The sequence below is a fragment of the Hemiscyllium ocellatum genome, chromosome 18 (assembly GCF_020745735.1).
Source record: "Hemiscyllium ocellatum isolate sHemOce1 chromosome 18, sHemOce1.pat.X.cur, whole genome shotgun sequence".
Classification (NCBI taxonomy): Eukaryota; Metazoa; Chordata; class Chondrichthyes; order Orectolobiformes; family Hemiscylliidae; genus Hemiscyllium; species Hemiscyllium ocellatum.
In genome coordinates, this window is record NC_083418.1 from 27129453 (window position 1) to 27153542 (window position 24090).

Below are 24090 nucleotides of genomic sequence, written 5' to 3' on the forward strand. Positions count from 1 at the left end.
AATTAAGTAATATTGATATCTTTGTAACCATCAATCTGCATTCATCACTGCATACATCACTCTAGTTGCCTTTTAAATGTATACCAAATTGACCTGTTTCAACTACACTTTCTCAGAGTTATTTCCATATATACAGAATAAAAGACTATTTTTCAACACCTAGCCTTGTTTTAAGTTTCTGACTTTTATACTGATGTCTTCGATTCATGGATCAGACGTTCTCTCCTGATGTTGACAGTTTTTATTCTACTGAACATCTGTATCATGTGCTCATAGTCTTTTTCCCTAGTTGCTGATTTTTTTCTTTGTAAAATTTGTCTGAAAAACATCATTATCCTCAAACTTATTGATGATCTGTACCTTTTCTGAGGGAGAGTGGCCAGAATACTTCACAGAATACTCCATAACTCCTTAGCATCGACAGTCAAAAGTTAACAGAATACCTAAAGACTTGTGAAGAAATATAATTATGGAAATATGCAACCTCTTTCCCTTTGTCACACTGATAGCATTTTAAAACATTATTTCGATGGTTTGTCACCTTATATAATTGCAGATTACCTCACACAATCCAATTTATGTTTTAAATCAGTAAGTCTCCTATGATGCTGCTTATGATCAAATACTAGAGATGGTCTTTGATTTATGAACATCTGACTTAACAAACACTCATACTTATGAACACGATCCCATACTGGGGTGTTAATTTTATATACCCTTCATAAGAACATTTCCTGTACTCACAAACATCTGTTTGGTATTGCCCTGCATTGTGTTTTCTGACTTGCATACAAATTGACTTGCAAACAGATTCCACAATGGAACCCATTTCCAACCCAGGGACTGCTGTGCATTATTTTAGAATAAGTTTCAGTCGTGCACAATTAATTTTCTCATCAGGGTGAAGTGATAGCACTTGTACAAGCCTATCTGGCTCACTTACATCTTTTAAGAAAGGAAATTTGCTATCTTAACCAAGTCTTGCCTATATGTGACATCTAACCCACGGCAACATGCCAGACTTTTAGACAGCTTAGCAAGGCACCAATTCATGCGGGTGCAGTCAGGATTGGACTTGTAAATGACATGCATATCCTATGAAAGGGCAATATACTGTATTATTCCATCTACTAGCATGGGTCAGCATATATCTTAGACAACAAAATAGATTGCAGTTAAGTAAACAAGGAGTGATTTTATTCAATAGTTAATTACTACACAGGCTGGAACCCTGCCTTTGCATGTTAAAGAAGATCTGTTGGAATTGTACCTCTGCAGCTTCTGTTCCTGATTTTGTTTTTATTCCTTTACTGGCAACATTTTTCATTTGTACATTTTAAAAATTATAATGGGAAAAAATACACGAGGTGTCAAGGGTTTAGCAGGAAACGCCAAGCATTAGCAAAATTTCAATAGTATACTATAAATAGGTAAGTATTGCTTCCTCAGGTTATTGTACATGGTTGGGTTTGTGTGGGTAGAACAAATACTTTGAAGCACGCTGCAAGGTATCAGAAACAATGACAAGATGAAAACTGGATAATATTCTTTGTAGTGACATTGATATGAAGGACATATATTGTTTGAAACAGCATGGAAATTGCTCTACTCTTTTTTTGAATAGATTCATTGAATCTTTTACTCTTTCCTTAAAAAGGCTGAAGTCTTGGCTTTACGTGTCATTCAGACATTAGCCTACATCTCATGCATAACTGGCTCTTAAACCCACAAATCTCCAAGTCAGAGACATAAATGCTACATTTGAGTCACAGCTGACAGCTGTAACTTGCGCCATTTTATCACAGTTGCAGCTCTGTAAGTATGATATGACAGACAAAATATGAATTTGGTGAAATGTTTTGATGGATGAATGGATGGACTCTAAATATGCCTTTTGAAATTCTTTAAAGTTTTATTTTTTAAGAAGAAAAGGTCTCTCGGATCTAACATAGCATTATGGTGAATACTATATCCTGAATTATAAAGTATAAGAGACACAAGCCAGGATTCTGAGAAATTTCTGGAAGACATCTGAAAGCACTGCAGTGAAGATTTAGAATTTTATATTCAGTATCTGAATCCCCTGAAATACAACTGTAGTTTTCATATTACTCTGCAATATATATATATATTCTCTTCACAATATGTACATGGTTCTAAGATTGGAGGGGTGGGTCTCTTATGGATTTGATTCAATATTGATTTCCTTGACAGCCACTATCACTGACCATTAACCTGTATTGTTGCCGTGGTAACCTGAATGCCACAATGACCTTTTTCACCTTGCTCATGCTTATGTTTTTGCCAAGATAGTTTATTAGGTATATATGCATTCTCCACAAAATATTGGGTAGTCAACAAAAGGTTCTCTTTTCACTATCAAAAAAAAAACAGAGGGAGTGAAAATGCTGGCTAGCTGTCATGTCTTACTAATGTGTTTGATTTTATTGTGCGCTTACCACTTAATCCCAGGATGCACTGACTGATCTCATCTGTCCTCATCCACCCAGGTACACCTCCAGTGCAAATCATTCGATCATGATCAAGACTTGGGTCTTTCCTATTGGGGTGGCACGGTGGTTAACACTGCTGCCTCACAGTGCCAGGGACCCAGGTTCGATTCCATCCTCAGGCGACTGTCTGTGTGGAGTTTGCACATTCTCCCTGTGTCTGTGTGGGTTTCCTCCCACAATCCAAAGGTGTGCAGGTCAGGTGAATTGGCCATGCTAAATTGCCCAGAATTAGGTGCAATAGTCAGGGCTAAATATTGGTAGAGGAATGGGCCTGGCTAGTTACTCTTCAGAGGGTTGGTATGGACTTGTTGGGCCGAAGGGCCTGCTTCCATACTGTAGGGAATCTAATCTAATCTCCCCTAGAGATTAGGTTGCTGAGGCCAGTTGTGACATGCTAATTGTTGCCCTGGATGAAACTAGCCAATGCAGCAAGCATTATGAAGCTTTCTGGCCACTGTTGTATTATGTGATGTGTTTAAAAAAGCAAAACCTTCTCAATCACTGAATTACATGACAGTTTCTTATCGGACTTGAAGACACCTATCGTTGGCCACCCCGTATTTTGTGAAAATGCACATTTGCCTGTTAAACTATCTTGGAAAATCAATGCTGCTTCAACACTTCACAAATCAGCTTTATGACCACTTCTCTCATGTTCCAATTTTTACACTAACAACCTTAGACCATAACCTAAGAAATAGGAGCAGAAGTCTCATGGCTCATTGAGCCTGCTCTATCATTCATTAAGGTTGTGGCTAATTTCTGCATAATTCCACTCTCAGACCTGAAACCCGTGCCCCTTAGTTTTCTTAGTGTTCAATGACCTATTGATCTTAAACAACCCAGTGACTGAGCATTCACCACTCTCTGAAACCTCCAAAATATTCATAAGTTTGAGTGAAAAACCTCTTTCTCATCTCAGTCATAATTGGAAATATCTTATTCTGAGTTTATGACCCCTAGTTCTGGACAGGGTAAATAACTCTGAGCATCTTCAGTACTGAGGACTCTAAGAATTGTTTAAGTTTCAGTGAGATCATTTTTTTTTAAGACCTCAAAGAACTTGAACCTTATTTATTCATGTATTTAGCTAATCACTTGGCTTGCCTGACTCCATTTTCATGCGAAAGTGAGGACTGCAGATGCTGGAGATTAGAGTTGAGAGTGTGGTGCTGGAAAAGCACAGCAGGTCAGGCAACATCCGTGGAGTAACAGAATCGATGTTTCAGGCAAAAACGCTCATCAAAAGCTGTTCCTGATGAAGGGCCTTTGCCCAAAACGTCAATTTGCCTGCTCCTCGGATGCTGCCTGATCTGCTGCGCTTTTCCAGCACCACATTTTTGACTCTGACAATGAAAATCAGTCTGTTCCTCAGAGTTCACTTTCTCACCGAACTTTATGTCATCAGCTTTTTTCACTCATTCACCTATCTAGAAATTTTTAATCAACTTCTTCAGACACACTTCTGTAGTAGGTAGGACTTGAACCAAAGCCTCCCTCCCAGACAAAGGGATATCACCAATGCAGCAATAAAGCCCCTAATATTGGGGGATTGTTGTCGCTGAGTGAACTATAAAGCAAAGGTGCAAATGCTTTTTTCTAATCATCCTTTTCTGAAACATTATTACACACCTCTGAACAGGTGGGACTTGAACTAGACCTTCTGGCTCAGAGGTAGAGACATTATCACTGCACCACAAGAGCCACTCATTCACTTCATATAGATATTTTCTAATTAACCTTTTTAGAGATGTTATTACACATGTTCAGAGCAGGTGGAACTTGAACCCAAGACTCTTCATCCAGACACTATCACTGTGACACCAGTGCCCCAGCATCGCCCATTTACCAGATATGTGTTTTAATACCCTAAGCAACGGCACTGATACAAACTGTGAATGGCTGAAGACCAGACATGGATCCTTGCGTCATTCAGTTAGTAATCCCTACCATCCTGAAAAATACTTGTTTATTCCAACTCTCTACTTTCTGTCTATTATCAAAACCTCAATTTATGCCATTAAATTGCTCCAAACCCAAGAATCCTGATTTTGTATTTTAAAAAACTCTAGTGCAAGCTTACTGAATGCTTTCTGAAGGAACAAATATACTATATTCACTCCTAACTCATTGACCTTAAGGAACTGCCATTTCATTTTAACCATTTAAAGTATGACTGAAATTAAGCAGAAACCTACAAAATTCAATTTAAAAATTCTGCTGCTATTGACACTGGGGCTGAATTGATGCTAGACTGGTGTGTGAGAATAACGTTATATATGTCACTGAATGCTTTGACTGAAATGTTAATCTAAGGTTTTTATATTTTCCTCTTAGGATAGTACAACAATGTTAAAGATACATTCTGAAGAGTATTTTAATGTGCATTACTCCAGATCATCGAATCCCTACAGTATGGAAGCAGACTATTTGGCCCATCAAGTCTACACTGACCCTCCAAAGAGCATCCCATCCAGAATTGCCCCCTACCAATGCTCCAGCATTTCCTATGTCTAAACCACCTAGAAACTATGGGCAATTTAGCATGGCCAATTCATCTGCCTTGTATATCTTTGGACTGTGAGAGGAACCTGGAGTACCTGAAGGAAACCCACGTAGATGTGAGGAGAATGTGCAAACTCCACACAGACCCAGGTGTAGAATCTAACCTGGATCCCTGGCACTGTGAGGCAGCAATCCTAACCACTGAGCCACCCCACCTCCCCATATGCTGCCAAACCTGCTTGATGATTTTTTTTCTCAACAATCACATTTTTATTATAGTTGTAAAGATGATTTGGCAGCTTCTTCATAAACTTTGAATGGTTAATCTATCAAGTCCAGGACAGAGTGAAACTTGACCAGTTTTGAACAGTTTGCCATGTATAACAGTCCCTCCATCTTTTGCCAAGATTTCTCCCCTAATCCCTAAAACACCCTGAGGATAAGGGTCAAATGAGCACTGACAATTTTATGGAACCTTGCCCAAGCAGCCATTCTCTTTGTCCAGCTCTGTATAATGAGTTGTAGATTTTACAGCACCTTTGGTCTTTGTGGGTAGATGGGAGTTCAGGATGGGTGGACATTTGTTGAGGTACAGACTCTGATGGGTGGTTGCTTCTGTGCACAGCCACACACCAACACCAACTTCCCCCCCTCCCAGTGTTCTGTTGGTCAGCAGCGGAATCACAAAGCCCAATGTTAACATAATGATCCGGGTCCAACATTCTGAGTTTAGCAAAGGTGCCTGAAGAACACTTTAGGGGAGGCAATCTCAATGTACTGCAGTTCACTGATCAAAAACAAAGCAGCAGATTATTGTGAAAGTGAATGTAACCACCACTCTGAAAAACCCCCCAGCCCCACTCTGAGACTCACTGTTCCTATTCTAAGTGTTAATGGGGTATAGTGGTAATGTTGCTGGGCTAATATGTCAGGCACCTGGGCTCTGGCTTCAATCCTGCCATGGCAACTGATGAAATTTAAATTCAACTTTTTTTAAAAATCTGGAATTGAGAGTTTAGATTAGATTAGACTTACAGTGTGGAAACAGGCCCTTCGGCCCAACAAGTCCACACCGACCCGCCGAAGCGAAACCCACCCATACCCCTACATTACCCCTTACCTAACACTACGGGCAATTTAGCATGGCCAATTCACCTGACCCGAGTTGTCTCAGTAACAGTGACCATGAAATTCTCACGAATTGTTACTTAAACCAATCTGGTTCACTACAGTCCCATTTGCCAGCACTTGCCCCATATCCCTCTAAACCCTTCCTATTCCATCGAGATACCTTTTAAATGCTGTAATTGTACCAGCCTCCATCACTTCCTCTGCAGCACATTCCATACATGTACCACCCTCTGCATGAAAAGGTTACCCCTTAAGTCTGTTTTAAATGCTTCCTCTCTCACTGTTAACCTGTGCCCTCTCGTTCTGGACTCCCCCACCGCAGGGAAAAGCCCACTCATTCCCTTTAAGGAACAGAATCAACTGTCCTTATGTGGTCTGGCTTGCATGTGACTCCAGATCCACAACAATGTGTGCAAGTCTTTATTGCACTCTAAGGCAGTTAGGGATGGGTAACAGATTCTGGACTTACCAGCAAGGCCCACAGGTTGTGAATAAATAATACACCTGTAAAAAAAAAGTCCCAATAACAATTCTCCGCCCAATTTCCTATTGCTAAGAGCCCATCTCACTGATGCGAATAGTTTTAAGGACCAAAACCTCAGGTGGGGGTCAAAGACTTACTCTCATGCTGAGTTTAGTCCCATCAGAATTGCAATGCAATCAATGGGGGACCAGATACCACCGACCTGAGTGCCCGTAGGCTATTTATCCATGTGATGACAACTAAGCGAGACCCATACTTGTCCTCAACAGCAGCTGACAGTGAGTCACAAGTGAATACAAGTCATGACTATGTTTCCCCTAACCCAGAATCTTGTTGTGATACCGCCCCACTGACAGTCACCTTCAAGGAAATCAGCAAACTGAGCTTTGACAGCTCATGGAAGAATATATTAAAGCAAAGTGACTTCAATTCCTTGAATTCCCTTAATTCAACTCCCAAATCAAGAAAAACAACATTGTAAATTCAAATGATTGACATAAATCAACAAAATGTCAGGTCATATCTCAATTCAATTTCTGAACGCGTGGCATTCAGCCTCCCTTCTTTGTTAAAGCCACTTGTTCAATCAATTTAGATGGGGAAGAAAAAAGCCTGACATTGAATATTAAATTATCCTTCTGTGTGACCACAATAATGTAGGGCTGGTTTCTGGTTGCAGCCCCAGAGGCTGTACGTTAGCATACAAACACTATTATATCTGAATCTGTTTCAACAAGTTATTTGTTTTGCCAGAAGGAACCTTGAAACAAATGCTGCTATTACACATATCACTCACATGGGTTTGCAGATCTCCTAAGCTAATTACTCCAATTGGAAACAGCATTTCACTGCCATACATCACAGCACATAGGCCTGACTTTTTATCAACTTCATTTTCCTCGAAATGTACACTCTTCTTCCTCCCTGCGTCCTCATGATGCAAGTGAAGACTCACTAGAATGAGTCCAGAGTGCTCCAATTAATTCTGCATCAAAGCCTCTCAAATATAAGACTTGCTTTGTGGACTCTGTCTACCCATCTCCCTATAATCCCTTAAAAACCTGGTTTGGCTTCTTGATTCACTTCCAGTATTTACAATTCCAGCTGTATAATGCACAGAGTTCTCAATGCCACAGTGGTGACTGGTTGAAAATCATGTTGTGGAACTTGAAAGGGTTCATAAAAAATTAGAGCTGAAAATGTGTTGCTGGTTAAAGCACAGCAGGTCAGGCAGCATCCAAGGAACAGGAAATTCGACGTTTCGAGCCAGAGCCCTTCATCAGGAGTGAGTTGATGAGTTGATCATTCCTGATGAAGGGCTCTGGCCCGAAACGTCGAATTTCCTGTTCCTTGGATGCTGCCTGACCTGCTGTGCTTTAACCAGCAACACATTTTCAGCTCTGATCTCCAGCATCTGCAGACCTTACTTTTTACTCGAAGATTTTAACCTACTGCGAATCCTCTTGCAAGGATGCCTTCCTTGAAGAAGCTCTCTTCCTCCCTCTACAGTCATTCCTGATGAAGGGCTCTGGCCCGAAACGTCGAATTTCCTGTTCCTTGGATGCTGCCTGACCTGTGGTGCTTTAACCAGCAACACCTTTTCAGCCTTCATAAAAAATTAACAAGGATGTTGCGAGGGTTGGAGCATTTGAGCTCCAGGGAGAGGCTGAACAGGCTGGGGCTATTTTCCTTGGAACTTGGGAGGCTGAGGAGTTATCTTGTAAAGGATTTTAAAATCATGAGGGGCAGGGATAGGGTAAACAGACAAGGTCTTTTCCCCCAGACTGGGGAGTCCAAACCTCAAGGCCATAACTTTAAGGTGAGAAGGGAAAGATTTAAAAGTGACCTTGCACAGAAAACTGGGAAATGCTTGTTGTTTGCAATGATATGTGGGTTCTCCCATCATTAAGAATGGGGATGTTTGTGAAGCCAGTTAGTCAGAGTCCTGATCTGATTTATTAGTTGTGGAATTGCTTGGCCTTGCTACTGTTTGCTTAACACTATTGTCCAAAGTTAAAATTCTCCCAATAGCGATTGCTGAGGTACACTTCCATCATTACTCAGTGCACACCTCACATACGACAAGTGGACACTTGTCATATTAGATCCTAAAAGGTGAGGAATAATGAGTTTTTCTGTTGACAGGGCACCTCTGTACAAACTCGTCTGCTGCTCAGATATGTGCTTTTCCGGGCAGGAGTCACTGCATAGAGTGCAAGAGCATGAAACAGTGGATGACGTTCCCCTTCTCAGTTCCTGAGTTTCCGAATGTAACAGTACCCATACTTCAGAGCCAACTGAAGCTGGCCATCTGAACAAAGACTAGGAAAATCGGGAACTGTTGCTTTCTTCTGCTGTGTAGTGGATTAATATTCTCATGACTTCCACATGGCAACTTGAATTATGGTCCTGAAGTCAGGGTAAATGCTAACGCTTTAATAAGGATCTAAATTAGTCAGGATCTTACTGCATCCAAGGCCTAGTGACCTTAAGTGGTGCTCCCAAATGATTAATAGTCACAAAATAGGATATATCTTGAGGGGAAAGTTTATATATTGGTATCAATACAAAAGGAAGGATATTCTCTCCTCAGGGTGATAGATGGTTCACACCCTGTCTCCTTCCTGTAAGGATCAATTGTAGCTGAACTAGAGGGAGATGAAGCTGCAAGAAAACCTATTCCCTTCACTAAGTGAGTGCAGCACTGCTCCTGGAGGCTGTCACTTGGTTCATGGGAGTAGCAAAAGAGAGAAATCCATTCGAGTTGCCTGTCCCTCCCCTATCCTACCGCTAGTCACACGTAACAGCTGAGGAAGAAGAGGTAGCAGATGATCTCTTAGAAAGTGAGATGTTGAAGTACAGATAGGTCTCATCTTCAGATGCATCTGTGGCCAATATTGAACGGGATTGTGAAGCAGAATGCCAGGCAAAGTCTCTCACTATCTTCCTCTTCACTGCCTGATACATTATATTTCTGTCGTCAATGGTGTAATATCAAATACTGCTGCAAGTTCGTGAAAAGGCTCGTAGGGGTCCCAAATTGATCCCCTGCTAATCTGTCTGGCAGAAAACTCCATAAACCTAGACCCTGTTTTCAGGCCCATGAGATATGAAAACCTTTGAAACTCAAATTGTTAGCAAACATTTGAAAAGATGAAAGGAAGAAATTAAGCCGGGTCTGTTTTTAGCTCACACTCAATGCTACTCTGACTGGTCTCTTTCAGTACAGGATCCTGGTCTGAAAATCAAGGTTGGAAACGTCCACACAATGGAATCAATACCCCCCCTACCCAACTCCTCATCTCCAACACTGATAATAACAGCCTGGCAACCATTTATCACATGAAAGGATGCAATCACATGAGTAAGGAATCATCATCTACTTTAGCTGTGCTGAGTTGAACCTGATATCTCTGGGGCATAGGCTGGATTCCCTGAGGAATGGAAACATCACACAGACTGCCACTTCAATCTCTTTCTTTTTTAAATGAAAAGTGGTTACTCTGCATTTCTGAGAGGATTTTCTATTCAGGGCCCCTTCAGAAATGCTGAGCTGTATGTCCATTCTGACAACTCTCTCATCATGCTGAAGTGTCAGAGGAAATCAAACTATTCCCACTTTTTCACATCACTCACCTATTGTACTTTGACATTTAATGCCCCTGACAAGCACTTTGACAATGCTGTCAATCCATAAATACTGAAGGTAAGTGTGATGTTAGAGTGCCAGGAGGGTAGAGTGCTCGGTGTAGGATGCCAGGTGGATAAGGTGCCGAGAGAGCTAGGTAGGTAGAGTGTAGGTGCCAGATACATTGGGTAGGGTGTGTTCTGAGTACCAGTTGGGTAGAGTGTCAGATCAGTAAGAGGTAGGATGTTTAGATGAATAGGATGCCAGTTAGGTAGGAGATAGGATACAATCAGGTCCAACAGAGGAAAGGAAGGTTGGGGGCGAGGTCTGGGAGTTTATGGTGAAAATGAATACTGCAGATGCTGGAGATCAGAGTGGTGCACAGCAGGTCAGGCAGCATCTGAGGAGCAGGAAAATCGTTTCGCGCAAAAGCCTTTCATCAGGAATGAGGCAGGGATCCTGCGGGATGGAGAGAAAAATGGGAGGAGGGTAGGACTGGGGGGGAAGGTAGCTTAAAGTGCAAAGGTGGTTGGAGGTGGGGATGAAGATGATAGATCAGAAAGGAGGGTGGAGCAGATAGGTGGGAAGGAAGATGGATAGGTAGGACAAGTCATGAGGATGGTGCTGAGCTGGAAGGTTGGAACTAGGGCAAGGTGGGGGCAGCAGAAATGAGGAAATTGGTGAAGTCCACATTGATGCCCTGGGGTTGAAGGGTCCCCAGGTGGAAAATGAGGCATTCTTCCTCCAGGCATCAGGTGGTGAGGGAGTGGCGGTGGAGGACGCCCAGGATCTGCATGTCCTCGGCATAGTGGGAGGGGGAGTTGAAATGTTCAGCCATGGGATGGAGGGTTTGATTGGTGCAGGTGTTGCAGAGATGCTCTCTAAAGCTCTCTGCGAAAAGGTGTCCAGTCTCCCCAATGCAGAGGAGACGACATCAGGAGCAACAGATACAATAAATGACATGTGTCAAGATGCAGGTAAAACTTTGATGGATGTGGAAGGCTATTTTGGGGCCTTGGACGGAGGTGAGTGTGGGGCGGGAAGTGGGGTGGGGGGGTGCGCGCAGGTTTTGCAATTCCTGAGGTGACAGGGGAAGGTGTCAGGAGGGGAGGGTGGATTGGTGGGGTCTGTGAACCTGACTAGGTAGTGACTGAGGGAACTGTCTTTGCGGAAAGTGGATAGGGAGGGTGGTGGAGTCCATTTGTAGGTGGTGGAAATGGTGGAGAACGATGCAATGTATATGAAGGTTGGTGGTGTGGAAGGTGAGAGCCAGGAGGTTCTGTCCTTGTTGCAGTTGGAGGGATGGAGCTCGAGGGCAGGGGTGCAGGACGTGGATGAGATGTGCTGGAGGGCATCATCAACCATGTCGGAGGGGAAATTGCAGTCTTTAAAGAAGGAGGCCATCTGGTGTGCTCTGTGGTGGAACTGGTCCTCCTGGGAGCAGATGCAGCAGAAGTGATGTGGTGGAATGGATGAAGGGCTTTTGCCCAAAATATTGATTTTTCTGCTACTCGGATGCTGCCTGACCTGGTGTGCTTTTCCAGCATCACTCTGATCTCCAGCATCTGCAGTCCTCACTTTCGCTTTCATATAGGATTCAGTCTGGCCAGTAGAGGAGAAACGTGTTGAGGGGTTGGGTGAGCTCTGGCAAAGGTTCAAGTCTGGCATTGGGAGAATGGGGGTGGGTCTCTGGGAGGTAATGGTTCACAGTCTGGATGAGAGGTGTAAGGGAACAAGGGAGGTGTGGTTGGAGGTCTGTGGGGAAAGTAATGGGGCAATTTAATAGTTACTGAGGAGTTAGGGAATGCATTTATTAGGGAAACTTCTCCTGAGTGACAATTTAATTTCATTGGGGCCCTCCAAATTCTCTAATTTAAATGGATACTTTTGGAGAGTACCAGACAGAGAAATTATACTGCAGAAATCTTCAGTTCCTGAGACTTTGTAGTCAGCTACAATGGGGATCCTACATGGACCCTACGCTCAACTGCCACCAGTGCTGGGAGAACATCTGGCTGGCCATCGGAAATTGCAGGCTCCTGGGCTACAAAATCCAATTTGGATTTTGCAAGCCCTAGTTTATCTAACAGGCTGTCTTCAGCTAACAAACTCTCTGGAAAAGTCAAGAGAGAACTTGACATTTAATGCCCAGCAAGCAAAGTTGGAATTCCCTGAAAACATAGGTGGGAATCCACACAGGTTTATTCTCAAACCACTGAAATTAAAAATTTCAGACTTAGTCATAGAGTCATAGAAATGTACAGCATGGAAACAGGCCCTTTGGTCTATGCTGACCAGATATCCCAGCTCAATCTAGTACTACCTGACAGTACCTGGCCCATATCCCTCCAAACCCTTCCTATTCATATACCCATCCAGATACCTTTTAACATGTTGCAATTGAACGGGCCTCCACCACTTCCTCTGGCAGCTCATTCCACACACGCACCACCCTCTTTGTGAAAACGTTGCTACTTAAATCTCTTTATATCTTTCCCCTCTCATCCTAAACCTATGACCTCTAGTTCTGGACTCCCCCACCCCAGGGAAAACACCTTGTCTATTTACCCTATCTATGCCCCTCATGATTTTGTAAATCTCTGTAAGGTCACCTCTCGGCCTCCGATGCTACAGGCAAAAGCAACCCCACCCTATAGCTCAAATCCTCCAACCCTGGCAACATCCTTGTAAATCTTTTCTGAACCCTTTCAAGTTTCATAAGATCCTCCTGATAGGAAGGAGACCAGAAATGCACGCAATATTCCAAAAGTGGCCTAACCGATGTTCTGTACAGCCGCAACATGACCTCCCAACTCCTGTACTCAATACTCTGATTAATAAAGGAAAGCATACCAAACGCCTTCTTCACTATCCTATCTACCTGACCACTCTCTAAAGTTAACTTAACGCTGTGCTGGAATTAGACTGCACTGGGTGCCAAGTTCCAATGAGAAGTGGTCCTGGATGTAGCTTAATATTGTTGCACTCTGCAATCACACTGATCTGATTTTAAGTTGAAGAGTGGAAGTATAGGGTTATCCAGCAGGTGCGTGCAGCATGCTTTAGTGTTCCCCGAAGTACAATCTGGTAAAATGTAACATTACTGTTAGAAACCAACAACTTTATTCTGAACTTGTGAGTTTTGTAAAGTCAGAACATGCAGGAATGGGGTATGATGTGAAAAAGATGCTAAGACAGTCTGGAAAAAAATATATCAAGTTTTATTTATAAGTGAAGATACTTGCAGCAAAAAGCCAAGTACCTGGGGCTGTCAGTGGAAATCTTTTGTGCATTCAAAAACAAAGGATTTGAATATCTAGGTCCATCGAAATGAAAAGACTCTGGAATCAGAGACAGTGGAATGAAAGGTGGATGTGTAAAGCTTTAGGGTGAGGTGCACATAAAAGAACTCTCAATTAGGCAAGGAAATTGTGCTCAAGTACAGAGGCTGCAGAGAAATGGACTGAGAGAGGAATTAATTTGATAAGAGTCAGGACAAAAGAGAACCTCCGGATCAGATTGACATGGTGGTGAACTCTAGAAAATAAGACAACAAACAAGAGAAGACGGAAAGGGAGTGAGAGAGGAACAGGGAAAAAGAGGTGCAGGTGCATAGCTCCTTGAAAGTGGAGTCAAAGGCAGTGAAGGAAGCGTTTGGCACAGTTGCCTTCATTGGTTAGTGCATTCATTATAGGAGTTGGGAGGTCATGTTGTGGCTGTACAGAACATTGGTTCAGCCACTTTTAAAGTATTGTATTCACATCTGGTCTCCCACCTCCAGGAAACATTGCTAAATTTGAAAGGGTTCATAAAAGATTTCCAAGGATGTTGCCAGGATTTGAATGTTTGAGCTATAGGGAGAGGCTGAATAGGCTGGGGTTTTAATCCCTGGAGTGTCAGAGGCTGAGGGGTGACCTTATAGAGGTTAATGAAATGATGAGGAGCATGAATAGGGTGAAGAGGCAAGGTCTTTTCCCCAGGGTGGGTGAGTCCAAAACTGAATGGTTTAAAAGGGAACCAAGGGGCAATTTATTTATGCAGGGAGTGTTGTGTGTATGGAATGAGCTGCCAGAGGAAGTGGTGGAGATTGGTACAATTACAATATTTAAAAGGCATCCAGATAGATATATGAATAAGAAGTGTTTAGAGGGATATGGGCCCAATGCTGGAAAATGGGGCGAGATCAGTTGAGGATATCTGCTCAGTGCAGACGAGTTGGATTGAGGGGTTTGTTTCTGTGCTGTATGACTCTGTGATTCCATGACTCTAAGTGCCTGAATATTAAAAGCTGCAAGATGAGTCATTCTTGATTAACTGGACCAAGCTTCATGCAGGAACTGAATCATTGTCTGGGTTTATTGCTATTGTTTACCCAACAAAGTTAATCAACTTGCACTGACTTTATCCCATTCAAGTAGGCTCACAACTAAACTTCCTAGCAGTCCATTCCAATAACAGATGGGGGGGGGGGGGGGGGAGCGGTGGTGGAGGGGGGTGGTGGTGGTGGTGATGGGACATGCATGTAATATAGTTCATAACAACTCAAAAACAGGAGCAGGTTCTGAATTGAAACAGAAAGTGATGTTTAAACTCACCATATCTGACAGTATCTATGAAGACAGAAACAGAATGAATTGTTTGAGTCGGACATGACTCTTTTTCAGAACTAGCAGGGGCAGAACCTGACCGAACCATCTGTGGAAGACTAACTCCTCAGCCAGTCTGAGTTAGCACCAGGTTCAAATTTGCTGATTTAGAATTTCCTGTTTGAGATATCTTTGGAAAACTTAGAATACTGATTTTTCAATGTATTTATGGAAAACAATTGCTCCCTACTGCCTGCTGTCGTGCTTGTTCTGCCTGCACCCTTATGCCCTTGGAATGACAAGTATGCTTCAGGTCACGAGCAAGGTATCTTCCTACAAAATGGCATTTTAAGTTAATAAGTTTCCTTTGTGATTTAATGTTTGTTACGGTGTCTCTTTGGGGTGGCTGTTTGCACTCATTTTGTTTGCTGTTACTTTCAAACAGCAGGAAGTGAATGTCCGCTGTGTATTGGCGAATATATATTGGTCAGTTAGAGAGTTTTGTTTCGTTTCCTGTACCCAGAGGGTACAGGATCTGTTTTATGAGAAGTTGAGCAGGTGGGGTCTGTACTCATCGGAGTTTAGAAGAATGAGATGAGACCTTATTGAAACATACAGAATTCTGCTGTGGGTCTAACAGGAGAGATTGTTTTCTCTTCTGGGAGTGTCTAGGACCAGAGGGGATAAGATCTGGGGTTTCTCATTTAAGATAGAGATAAGGAGGATTGTTTTCTTTTGGAGGGCAAGGAATCTATGGAATTTTTTAACCATAGACGGCAGTCAACGGAAGGTCATTAAGTATATTTATGGCCGAGATGGACAGATTTTTGATCAATGAGGGTATCAGGGTAATGGAGAAAAGGCAGGAAGGTGGTGTTGAGGATAATCAGATCAGCCATGATCCTATTGAATGGGGAAGAAGACTCAAAGGGCCAAATGGCCTACTTCTGTGCCTATCTCTTGTGATTTTAATGCAGAACCTTCAAACTCCTTCATTCATAATGCTCTAATGATTCCAGCTTTACACAGCCCTGGTCACACTGTCACAGCTTCCATACTGACATCAGCGCAGTCAATAGCCAGAAGCATCATTGGCCAGTGAGTAGAAAATCACCTCCGAAATGGACAGTTCAGGGTCAAATCCCATTCCAGGACCTGACGGGTTGAGCAAGTCAGGATTGTGCCGCTGGAAAAGCACAGCAGGTCAGGCAGCATCGCAGGAGCAGGAACAACCAACGTTTCGGGCAAAAGCCCTCCATCAGGAATGGCTTTTGCCCAAAACGTCGATTCCCCTGCTCCTTGGATGCTGCCTGACCTGCTGTGCTTTTCCAGCACCACACTCTCGACCCTAATCTCCAGCATCTGCAGTCCTCACTTTCGCCAGGTTGAGCAAGTCTTCAACCGAACTGACTGCCCTACCCTGAGGTTGGTAGCACTGCGGACCTTTGGAGGGAGGTAATAACCAGAGAGATGTGTAGGACAGTCACTGTCATCCAATGACAGCTCTCCATCCAACCTTCCCAAGTAAAAGTTTAAAAGACATTTGGTGTACTTTACACCCTTTGCAGCTCTGTCTGATTCATTGCACACAATTACCTCGAACACTTTGAGGGTCCGGGAGAATGAAGAGCTCTTGGCAGAGCGGATTGTGAAGAATAAATTCACCATGGCCCTGCCTCCTTCCTCTTCGAACACCAACTGCTCCCCAGGATCCGCCGACTCGGAGGCGGCAGCGGCCGCTTCTCGCTCTTTGCGAGCATCTTCAATCAGAGATTGTCGGCGCCCGATGAAATGAGGAGACTGTCACCAGCAAACAAAACAAGAAGCAGGGTCAGAGTGAAGCCAGCCAAATCCCTGTCTGTTGCTGTAGGGTCCAAACGGAGCTCAGCAGCAAATCTAAACAACCAGAGTGAGGAAACCCCAACTCCAGGATGAGATTTGGAAGGAATCAAGAGTGGAACAAGGAGAATCACTGATAGAGGGATCACATCAACAAAGGGAACTGAGGCAAAGAGTGCAGTCAGAAACAACATGAACCCAATCGAGAGGATAAATTGGAAGCAAGTGTGAGAGAGAGAGAGAGGAGAAAGACATGAAGAAAGAGAAAAATGCAAAAACAAAAGAGAAAGGTTTGCAGTGAAGGTGAGAGCCATGGGAGAGTCAGAAGAACAATCTGTTGGGATCACTAAGCAAAATATCTGCAACAGAATGAGGGGAATTGGGTGCAGAATGGGGTCAAGGAGATTAACAATGCTAAGATCAGAGAGATAATTTCGATCGAATCTCAGCAAAAGATGCAAAAGAGACATAGGGGTCAAGGAGAGGAGAATCCAAGCGAGGGGAATGAGAGTGAGGACTTCAGAGTAAGTGAGGGGGATCAAAGAGGGAGATGGGGACCAGAGAGAGGGGGAATCAGAGAGAGGGGGAGAAATCAGAGAGGGGAGAATCTAGACAGGGGAGAAATCAGAGAGGTGGGGGGGGGGGGGGGGATTCCAGAGGGAGGAAATCCAGAAGAGGGGGGGGGATGAAATTCAGAGAAAGGCGATAATCCAGAGAAAGGGGATAATCACGGGGGTGGTGGTGGGGGGGTGGGGGGGGGGCGGAAATCCAGAGAATGCGGGAAATCAGCGAGAGATGATAATCAGAGAGGGAGGACAATCCAGAGAGGAGAAAAATGGGCAGGTGGAGATCAGAGAGGGGGGAAATCCAGAGAGGAGGGAAATCCAGAGAGGGGGAGGGGGGGAATCCAGAGAGGGGCAGAAATGAGATAATGGGGGACTCCAGAGAGGTGGGGGGGATTCTGTGTGGAATCCAGGAAGGGGGGGGGTGGAAATCAGAGAGGGAAGAAAATCCAGAGAGTGAAATGTAGAAAGAGGGGATAATCTGGGGAGGGGAGGGGAGGTGGGGGAAATCAGAAAGAGGGGAATACCAGAGAGAGGAAAATCCAGAGAGGGGGGATCTCCAAAGGTGAGGTGAAATCCAGAGAGAGGGTCAATCGGAGTGGGGGGGGGGGGGGGGAGAACTCCAGAAGGATTGGGAAACCAGAGGAGAGGAATCCAGAGAGGGGGGCAAATCCAGAGTGGGGGGGGGGGATCCAGAGTGGGGGTGATAATTAGGAGGTGGGGGGTGGTAAGGGGGAATCAGAGAGGGGAAATTCGGTGGGGGGGGGGAGAAATCAGAGGGGGGGAGATCAGAGGGGGGAAATCAAGGGGTAGGAATCAGGGGGAAATCAAAGGGGAATCTGGGGTTGGGGAGTCAGAGGGGGGAAATCGGGGAGGGGGTATATCAGAGAGGGATGAGAAATTAGAGAAGAGGGGAATCAGAGAGGAGAGAAATCGGGGGGAGAAGTCCAGAGAGGGGGGATATCAGAGAGGGCGAATATCAGAGAGCATGGAGTAAATCATAGAGAGGGGGGAAAATCCAAAGAGAAGGGGAAATCCAGAGTTGGGGGGGGGGGGGGGGAGGGAAATCCAGACGGAGGGGTGGGGGGTTCCAGAGAGAACGGAAATCCAGAGATGGAGAAGGGCAGAGAGAGGTGAAACCCACACACATGGGGAATCCAGAGAGAGGGGGATCCAGAGAGAGGGGAAAATCAGAAAGGGGTAGGGAAAATCAGAGAGAGAGGAAATCCAGACACATGGAAAAATCAGTGAGGGAGAAGCAAATGAAGAATAACTAAAGAGAGGGAAACCAGAGAGGGGAGAGATGAGAGGGGGAGTGAATCAGAGAGAGGAGGAACAAGGATAGAGGGATTAGGGAGAGGGCACTCAGAGAAAGGTGGTAAATTCCTGAAGAGGGCATCAGTATAAGGAAAGAAGCAGTAGGAAGATTAATGCAGAGCAGAGACAAAGAGAAGTGATGGTTGATAAACGAACAGCAAGAAAGGAATCAAAAAACCAGAAGGTAAAAGTGCAAGTGAAGCTAAGATGATAATTAGAAATTGAAATGATGGAAGGGAAATATAAGAGAGATGTATTTTATTCCAACAATCTTGACTATATTAGTAAGTGTTGGGGTTGGGTTGGGGGTCAGTTTTGCTTTTCTCTTTTAACAATTTTAAAAGTAATGCATTCCTGTCACCAATTGGAAATCATTCACCTTTTGACTGTTGTCAAAGACTTTCATCGACATCTCGGACATTTCAGAAAGAAGATCAGTTGGGGGAGGGTGTGGAATTAAACAGAGTGAAAAATTCTGGGCATGAATCAAAGAGGGAGAAGGAATAATGAAATCAATAAAGGATTTGATGGGAAAGAACAGATTAAATAATGGCACAAATCAATGAGGAATGGAGAAAATGGATCAAAACCATGGATTGTAACAGGAGAGGATTGATGGACAGCTCCAGAAGATCAGTGAGAGAGTGAGGGAGAGAGAAAGAGCAGGAAAGAAAAAGATATTCACGAAAGGGATCACAGAAAGAATGACCAGAAAAAGGGGTCTGAATGTCAGAATGATTAGAGAAAGAGAAATTGGAGGCTTAAATGAGATTCTGATAAATGGGAAAAGGGAGAGAGAATAATCAGGAAAAACAAATCTTGAAGAAGGGGACTGAAGGAGTAAAAATGAGATACTGGTGCTAGGGATGGAAATAATGTGACAGAAATGCTCACAAGTAAACAGCAAAAAAAAGAGAGAGAGGGCACGTAGATCACAGAGCAGCAGAAATATAAACAGGCTGGATCAGAGAGAGAACTGGGGGGCAGGGAATAGATTGGTAACCAGCATGAATGAACGAACGGGAAGAGAGACTGGCCTTGAAACAAAAAGTAAAGGAGCTTCAGAGAGACGATCATCATGCAGAGCAAGGAAATCAAGTTTGGAATGGGTTGGGGAACTAGAATTGATGACAAGGGATTGGCAAGAATAAAAACCAGAGAGCACCATTAGCATTAGATGGTGAGGGATAATTGATTATGAAAATCAGAAATAAAGAAAAATGAGAGGAAAGAACTACATAGAGAAGGAAGGAAACCAAAAACAGACAGTTGTAGAATGGAAAGTCAAGTACGTTTGAACGAAAGGAGGACAAAGTTGATGGTTGAAAAAGTGTTAGAAAGTGTGGTATTACACAGAATGTAAGATAACTTGTGACGAATCACAATGAGAAGATAAATGATCAATTAATGAAAATTTGTTTATCAGAAATTCCTAAGTTTAAACCAAGGAAAATCTTTGAAGTAAAGACTAATATTTCTGATGGAGGATCAGAGTGATAGAAGGAGGATTTGAGATAGAGTTAATAGAGAAACAAAAACAAAAGGAATGAGCAGAGGTATCAAAGAACATACAGAAATAAACCCCAAAAGATAAGGGAATAGAAAGAGGGAACAGACAGTTTATCAGAGATGGAAAAACTTGCATCTCAGTAGCACTTCACATATCCTCAGAGCTATCTAATATCCTCCACATCAGTAAATGCCTTTGAGTATAGTAATGAACATACAGCAGCCAGGTTGGGATTTATTGCAGCTATGATACATTCACTGTTCTCCCACTAATATTGGATCCTAGTCCCCAAGGTTCACATCTCATTAAGAACATAGAGAGTGTTGCCTTGGGGGAAATACTATACACCTCTGAAGTGTCCTTTTACCCTGGACGAAGGCTTGAGCCTACAACCTTCCACCTCAGAGGTGAGAGAGAATATTAGGAGTATTCATGATTAACATCTGAAAGAGTTAGAGTGATGAACAGAACAGGAGAAAGAATAAGAAAATTGTACTAACCAGAGAATAAAGAGTAATTTAAAAACAGAATCAAAGACAGACCATTAGAAAATGAAAGGATCAGAAAGAGATATAAACACAGTAGACTGGCATAAAGGGGAAAATAATATTTGGGATCAAAGAGAGGAAGAATCCAAGACAGAGGAATTAAAAAGTGGTGTCAAAAGACAGAAATCAAAAAGACACCAGGCAGACAGGAAGAGAGAATAATTAAAGAAAACGAAAGAGAAACTATAGGAAGAGGAATCAGAGAGTGATTAAGAAAGATGTTAAAGACACACAGATGGAGGCTAGAACTTTCAAAGTAAGCAAGTGATAAGTGAGGAAAGCACTCCATGAGATCCAGACATTATACAGTCAGCACAAGCAAAGGCAGTCAGGGAATTTGTGAAAGACCAAAACGGTTTGCTGTGAGAGACAACAAAGAGAAAGACTGAGATGAGGGACTAAGTGACCAGACAGCAGGGTGAATTACATAGACTTACCGAGCTGAATCATCAACTGCTTCTCTCTCCGTGCCTGCTGCCTGACCTGTTGAATTTTTCCAACATTTTGATTTCAGATTGACAATCTTGTCCTACTTACAAAGAATAACCAGGGAAGGAAATGTTTGGAGTTCAAGACAGGTTGTTTTGACTCCTCTAAAATGTTTATTGTAAATTACTGGTGATTTCCTGACAGATGGGCAGGTGGATGAAATTTGCTTTCTCTGTTTACATTTGTAACTGAAAGTAAATTCAGGAGATTACTTCTGTTCAAAATCCAGTAATGTTTTACTTGGGTGTTACACTCTGTTCTGGAACATGGGATGTAGGAATAGCACTAAGTAACTGCAGGCCATCTCCTGATGTTCATCCCCAACCAACTCCACATCGTAGTGGGCCCTAGCTGATCAATTGCCTGCGGATAACAACAGCACAACTGACGGAGTGTTGATGCTGTTTAGGGTTGTATTTGAAGAAACACCTGTAATTTTGGTGGATTTTTATATTTCTTTCTTGAGTTCGCCAAAAATGTTTGTTTTTTCTAACTGAAAAGCTGCCCACTTTATCTATTGTTTTACAATCACATCATCTGTTCGCAGGGGCTGACCTCAAGGGAACCTTTCGGTCACTCGGCAGCGGGAGTTCTCCCCAGTCAATGACTGAGGCAACATGAAATGATATCCTATCCAACCCTGTCGCTCTAGCTTTTATTGCGGTAGGTGGGTAGGAAGGGAGAAGTACAGACACGCTCTAAATCATAGACAAAAAGAGGTACCATCATTTCCATTTCTTATGAAGAAGCAGAGGTCCAGATCACTGGTCTCATCACTAGCGTTCCACCGCCAACATAAACACAATTGCCTCTGTATACTTGCAAATTAAAACAAACTCTCCCCCTCCCCCCACCCCCAACTTTTCTTTAAAGTTCGATTTTATAAGGTCTAATTTTCAACGTCAGCTCAGCATTACGCCTCTCAACTAATAAAGCAGAAAATGAGTATCTTTTACAAATGAGACATTTCTTTGTCTTGCAGTGATCAGGACAATTCGCAAAATGAGGGGAAGTCACAGTGGAATGGTCCTGAAGCGTGCATTTCTTCTTTTTGTGGTCAGTGAGAGAGAACTTCTGCACCACCAAACGACTATTTGGAAAACGGTGGAAGTGCTCAACAGGTCGGGCTGCCTCTGTGGAGAGAGAGAGAGAGAGAGTCAACGTTTACGCTTCGGGTCGATGATTTTGGATTAGGTGAGTTTAGTCATCCCGATATCTGGCCAGTTTCCCTCCAAATGTTACCTTCTCCCGTGGAGCTGTCCAGAGTAGGTCAGAAAGAGTGTCTCTGTTATAGTCAGGCGGTACAAGCAGACACAGAAACTAACGCCTGTGAGGGGTTGCTCCCACACCCTGGTCGATGCTGAGGGGAACGCTGCTGTTTTCGACAGCAAACCGTGCGACCGAGTTGAAAACAAAACCAAAAATCTCTAGCTTAGACACCCCTGACTGTGGGGTGATGATTGTTACCCGTTAAACATACTATCCCCATTCCGAACGGGAAGCACTGCCTCCTCGCTCAAGGTAAGACTTTGCAGAGATGTCCTTTCATTCCAATTGCACCTCCACAAATACTCGTGGACAACCCTCCTTTAAAAAAAAAGAAAATAATGATCCTTACTTTAGAAAGGCATCAGTAAGATGCCGAATTCTGGGGAAGGGGCTGGTTGGGTTTGAGTTGGGCACAGCGAGACTTGACAGAGACTATCTTTAACTTGGAGACCCGGGCTTAGCTCAAGAGGAGAAGGGAGTGCGTCCAAGATTTGTCCCAACAAAAAGGCAAAATTGAAGAGGGGGGCCTCACCGTCACCGCCTCAGCCTGTTTGGAATCCAGCTCGGATACAGCCCTGCGGAACCCCTTGGCCGAAGAGGTACTCATTGCTGGGAACGCTGGCTATGAGCTCACCAACTCCTGCCCACCGCCCGCTATTTATCACAGGGAGCTGGGCCCACCCTCTTTACGTCAAGCGCCTGCATTTCCTGATCTGACTCCCCTCCCGCCTCCGGTCACTGGATTATCCTGAATATTGAGCAAAGACTTCGTCCGCCACCCGCCCAGCAGAAAGCCAGTTATGAGTTGTGTTAACACTAATGCCGTCCATGTGAATTCTCCCAGCCCAGGGAGAGCACAAGTCAGTCAGTGATCTCTCAAACGCTGCTGCTCAGGAGCGGTCCGCTCTCCCCTTCTGTCTGCACACCCTTCAGCCCCTCTTCACATTAGCCAGATAGATCAGCGCTGGAGTTCTGAACATGGGCTACAACCTTCTCCCCACAAGTGCTGCTGAGTGTCCTCAGCACTTTCTATTATTGCTTACGTTGGTTCTTTGGTGGGACATTCCCCCTTCCCTTACAGCGAATACCCATCCTATACTGACCCCTTTAATAGAGTCCTCTGCAACATATGTATTGCGCGGTCTGCTTTCATCAGCGCAGTCCAGATCAAAACACCCGAACACCTAGACACTGAATTGCCTCATTCAGCGCTGTGACAATTCGTGATTCTGATATAGGAACGGAAAGGTGCTGGAGAAACTCGGCAGCTCTGTAGAGAGAGAGAGAGAGAGAGCAGCAGAGTTAACTGTTCAGTGCATGCACACTCAAAAGCGTTAATTTGGTTTCTCTCTCCCCAGACTTGCTGAGATACTCCAGCAGTTATCTCATACCCCCAGCGGCCAGAATTGTTTTACTGGGTTACTAGCATTTGGGTTTTTTTCTCTCTCTCTCTCGCCAACATTTTGTCTGAATGTTATCGCAGTAATTCGAGATTGAATGGCAGACTGCCCAGTCCCGTATATGATGGTGGGGTCCCAAATGAGGAAACAAACCGGGGAGCAGCACTTTTGGAATTGAGCCTTTCCCGGCAGACAGGTCCCCGACCTTGGAGAAGGGAAGCGGACCAAAGGGATCGAGCCGAAGCATGAAATACGAGCCGCCCGGCAACGATGGGAGCGTTGAAACGCTGCTCTCTCATCCAGTTTCG

At 43.8% G+C, this 24090-nt stretch overlaps 1 protein-coding gene across 1 annotated transcript in view; it reads right to left on the minus strand.

Moving 5' to 3' along the window:
* th (tyrosine hydroxylase) overlaps positions 1 to 22989 on the minus strand; it is a 62860-nt gene extending 39871 nt beyond the window's left edge. Inside the window, exons 1-2 of the mRNA XM_060838436.1 lie at positions 22915 to 22989; positions 16444 to 16647 (exon numbers count right to left, since the gene is read on the minus strand). Coding sequence (XP_060694419.1) covers positions 16444 to 16647; positions 22915 to 22989 — 279 coding nt within the window. The remainder of the gene's footprint in view (positions 1 to 16443; positions 16648 to 22914) is intronic.
* Positions 22990 to 24090: the final 1101 nt, after the last annotated feature.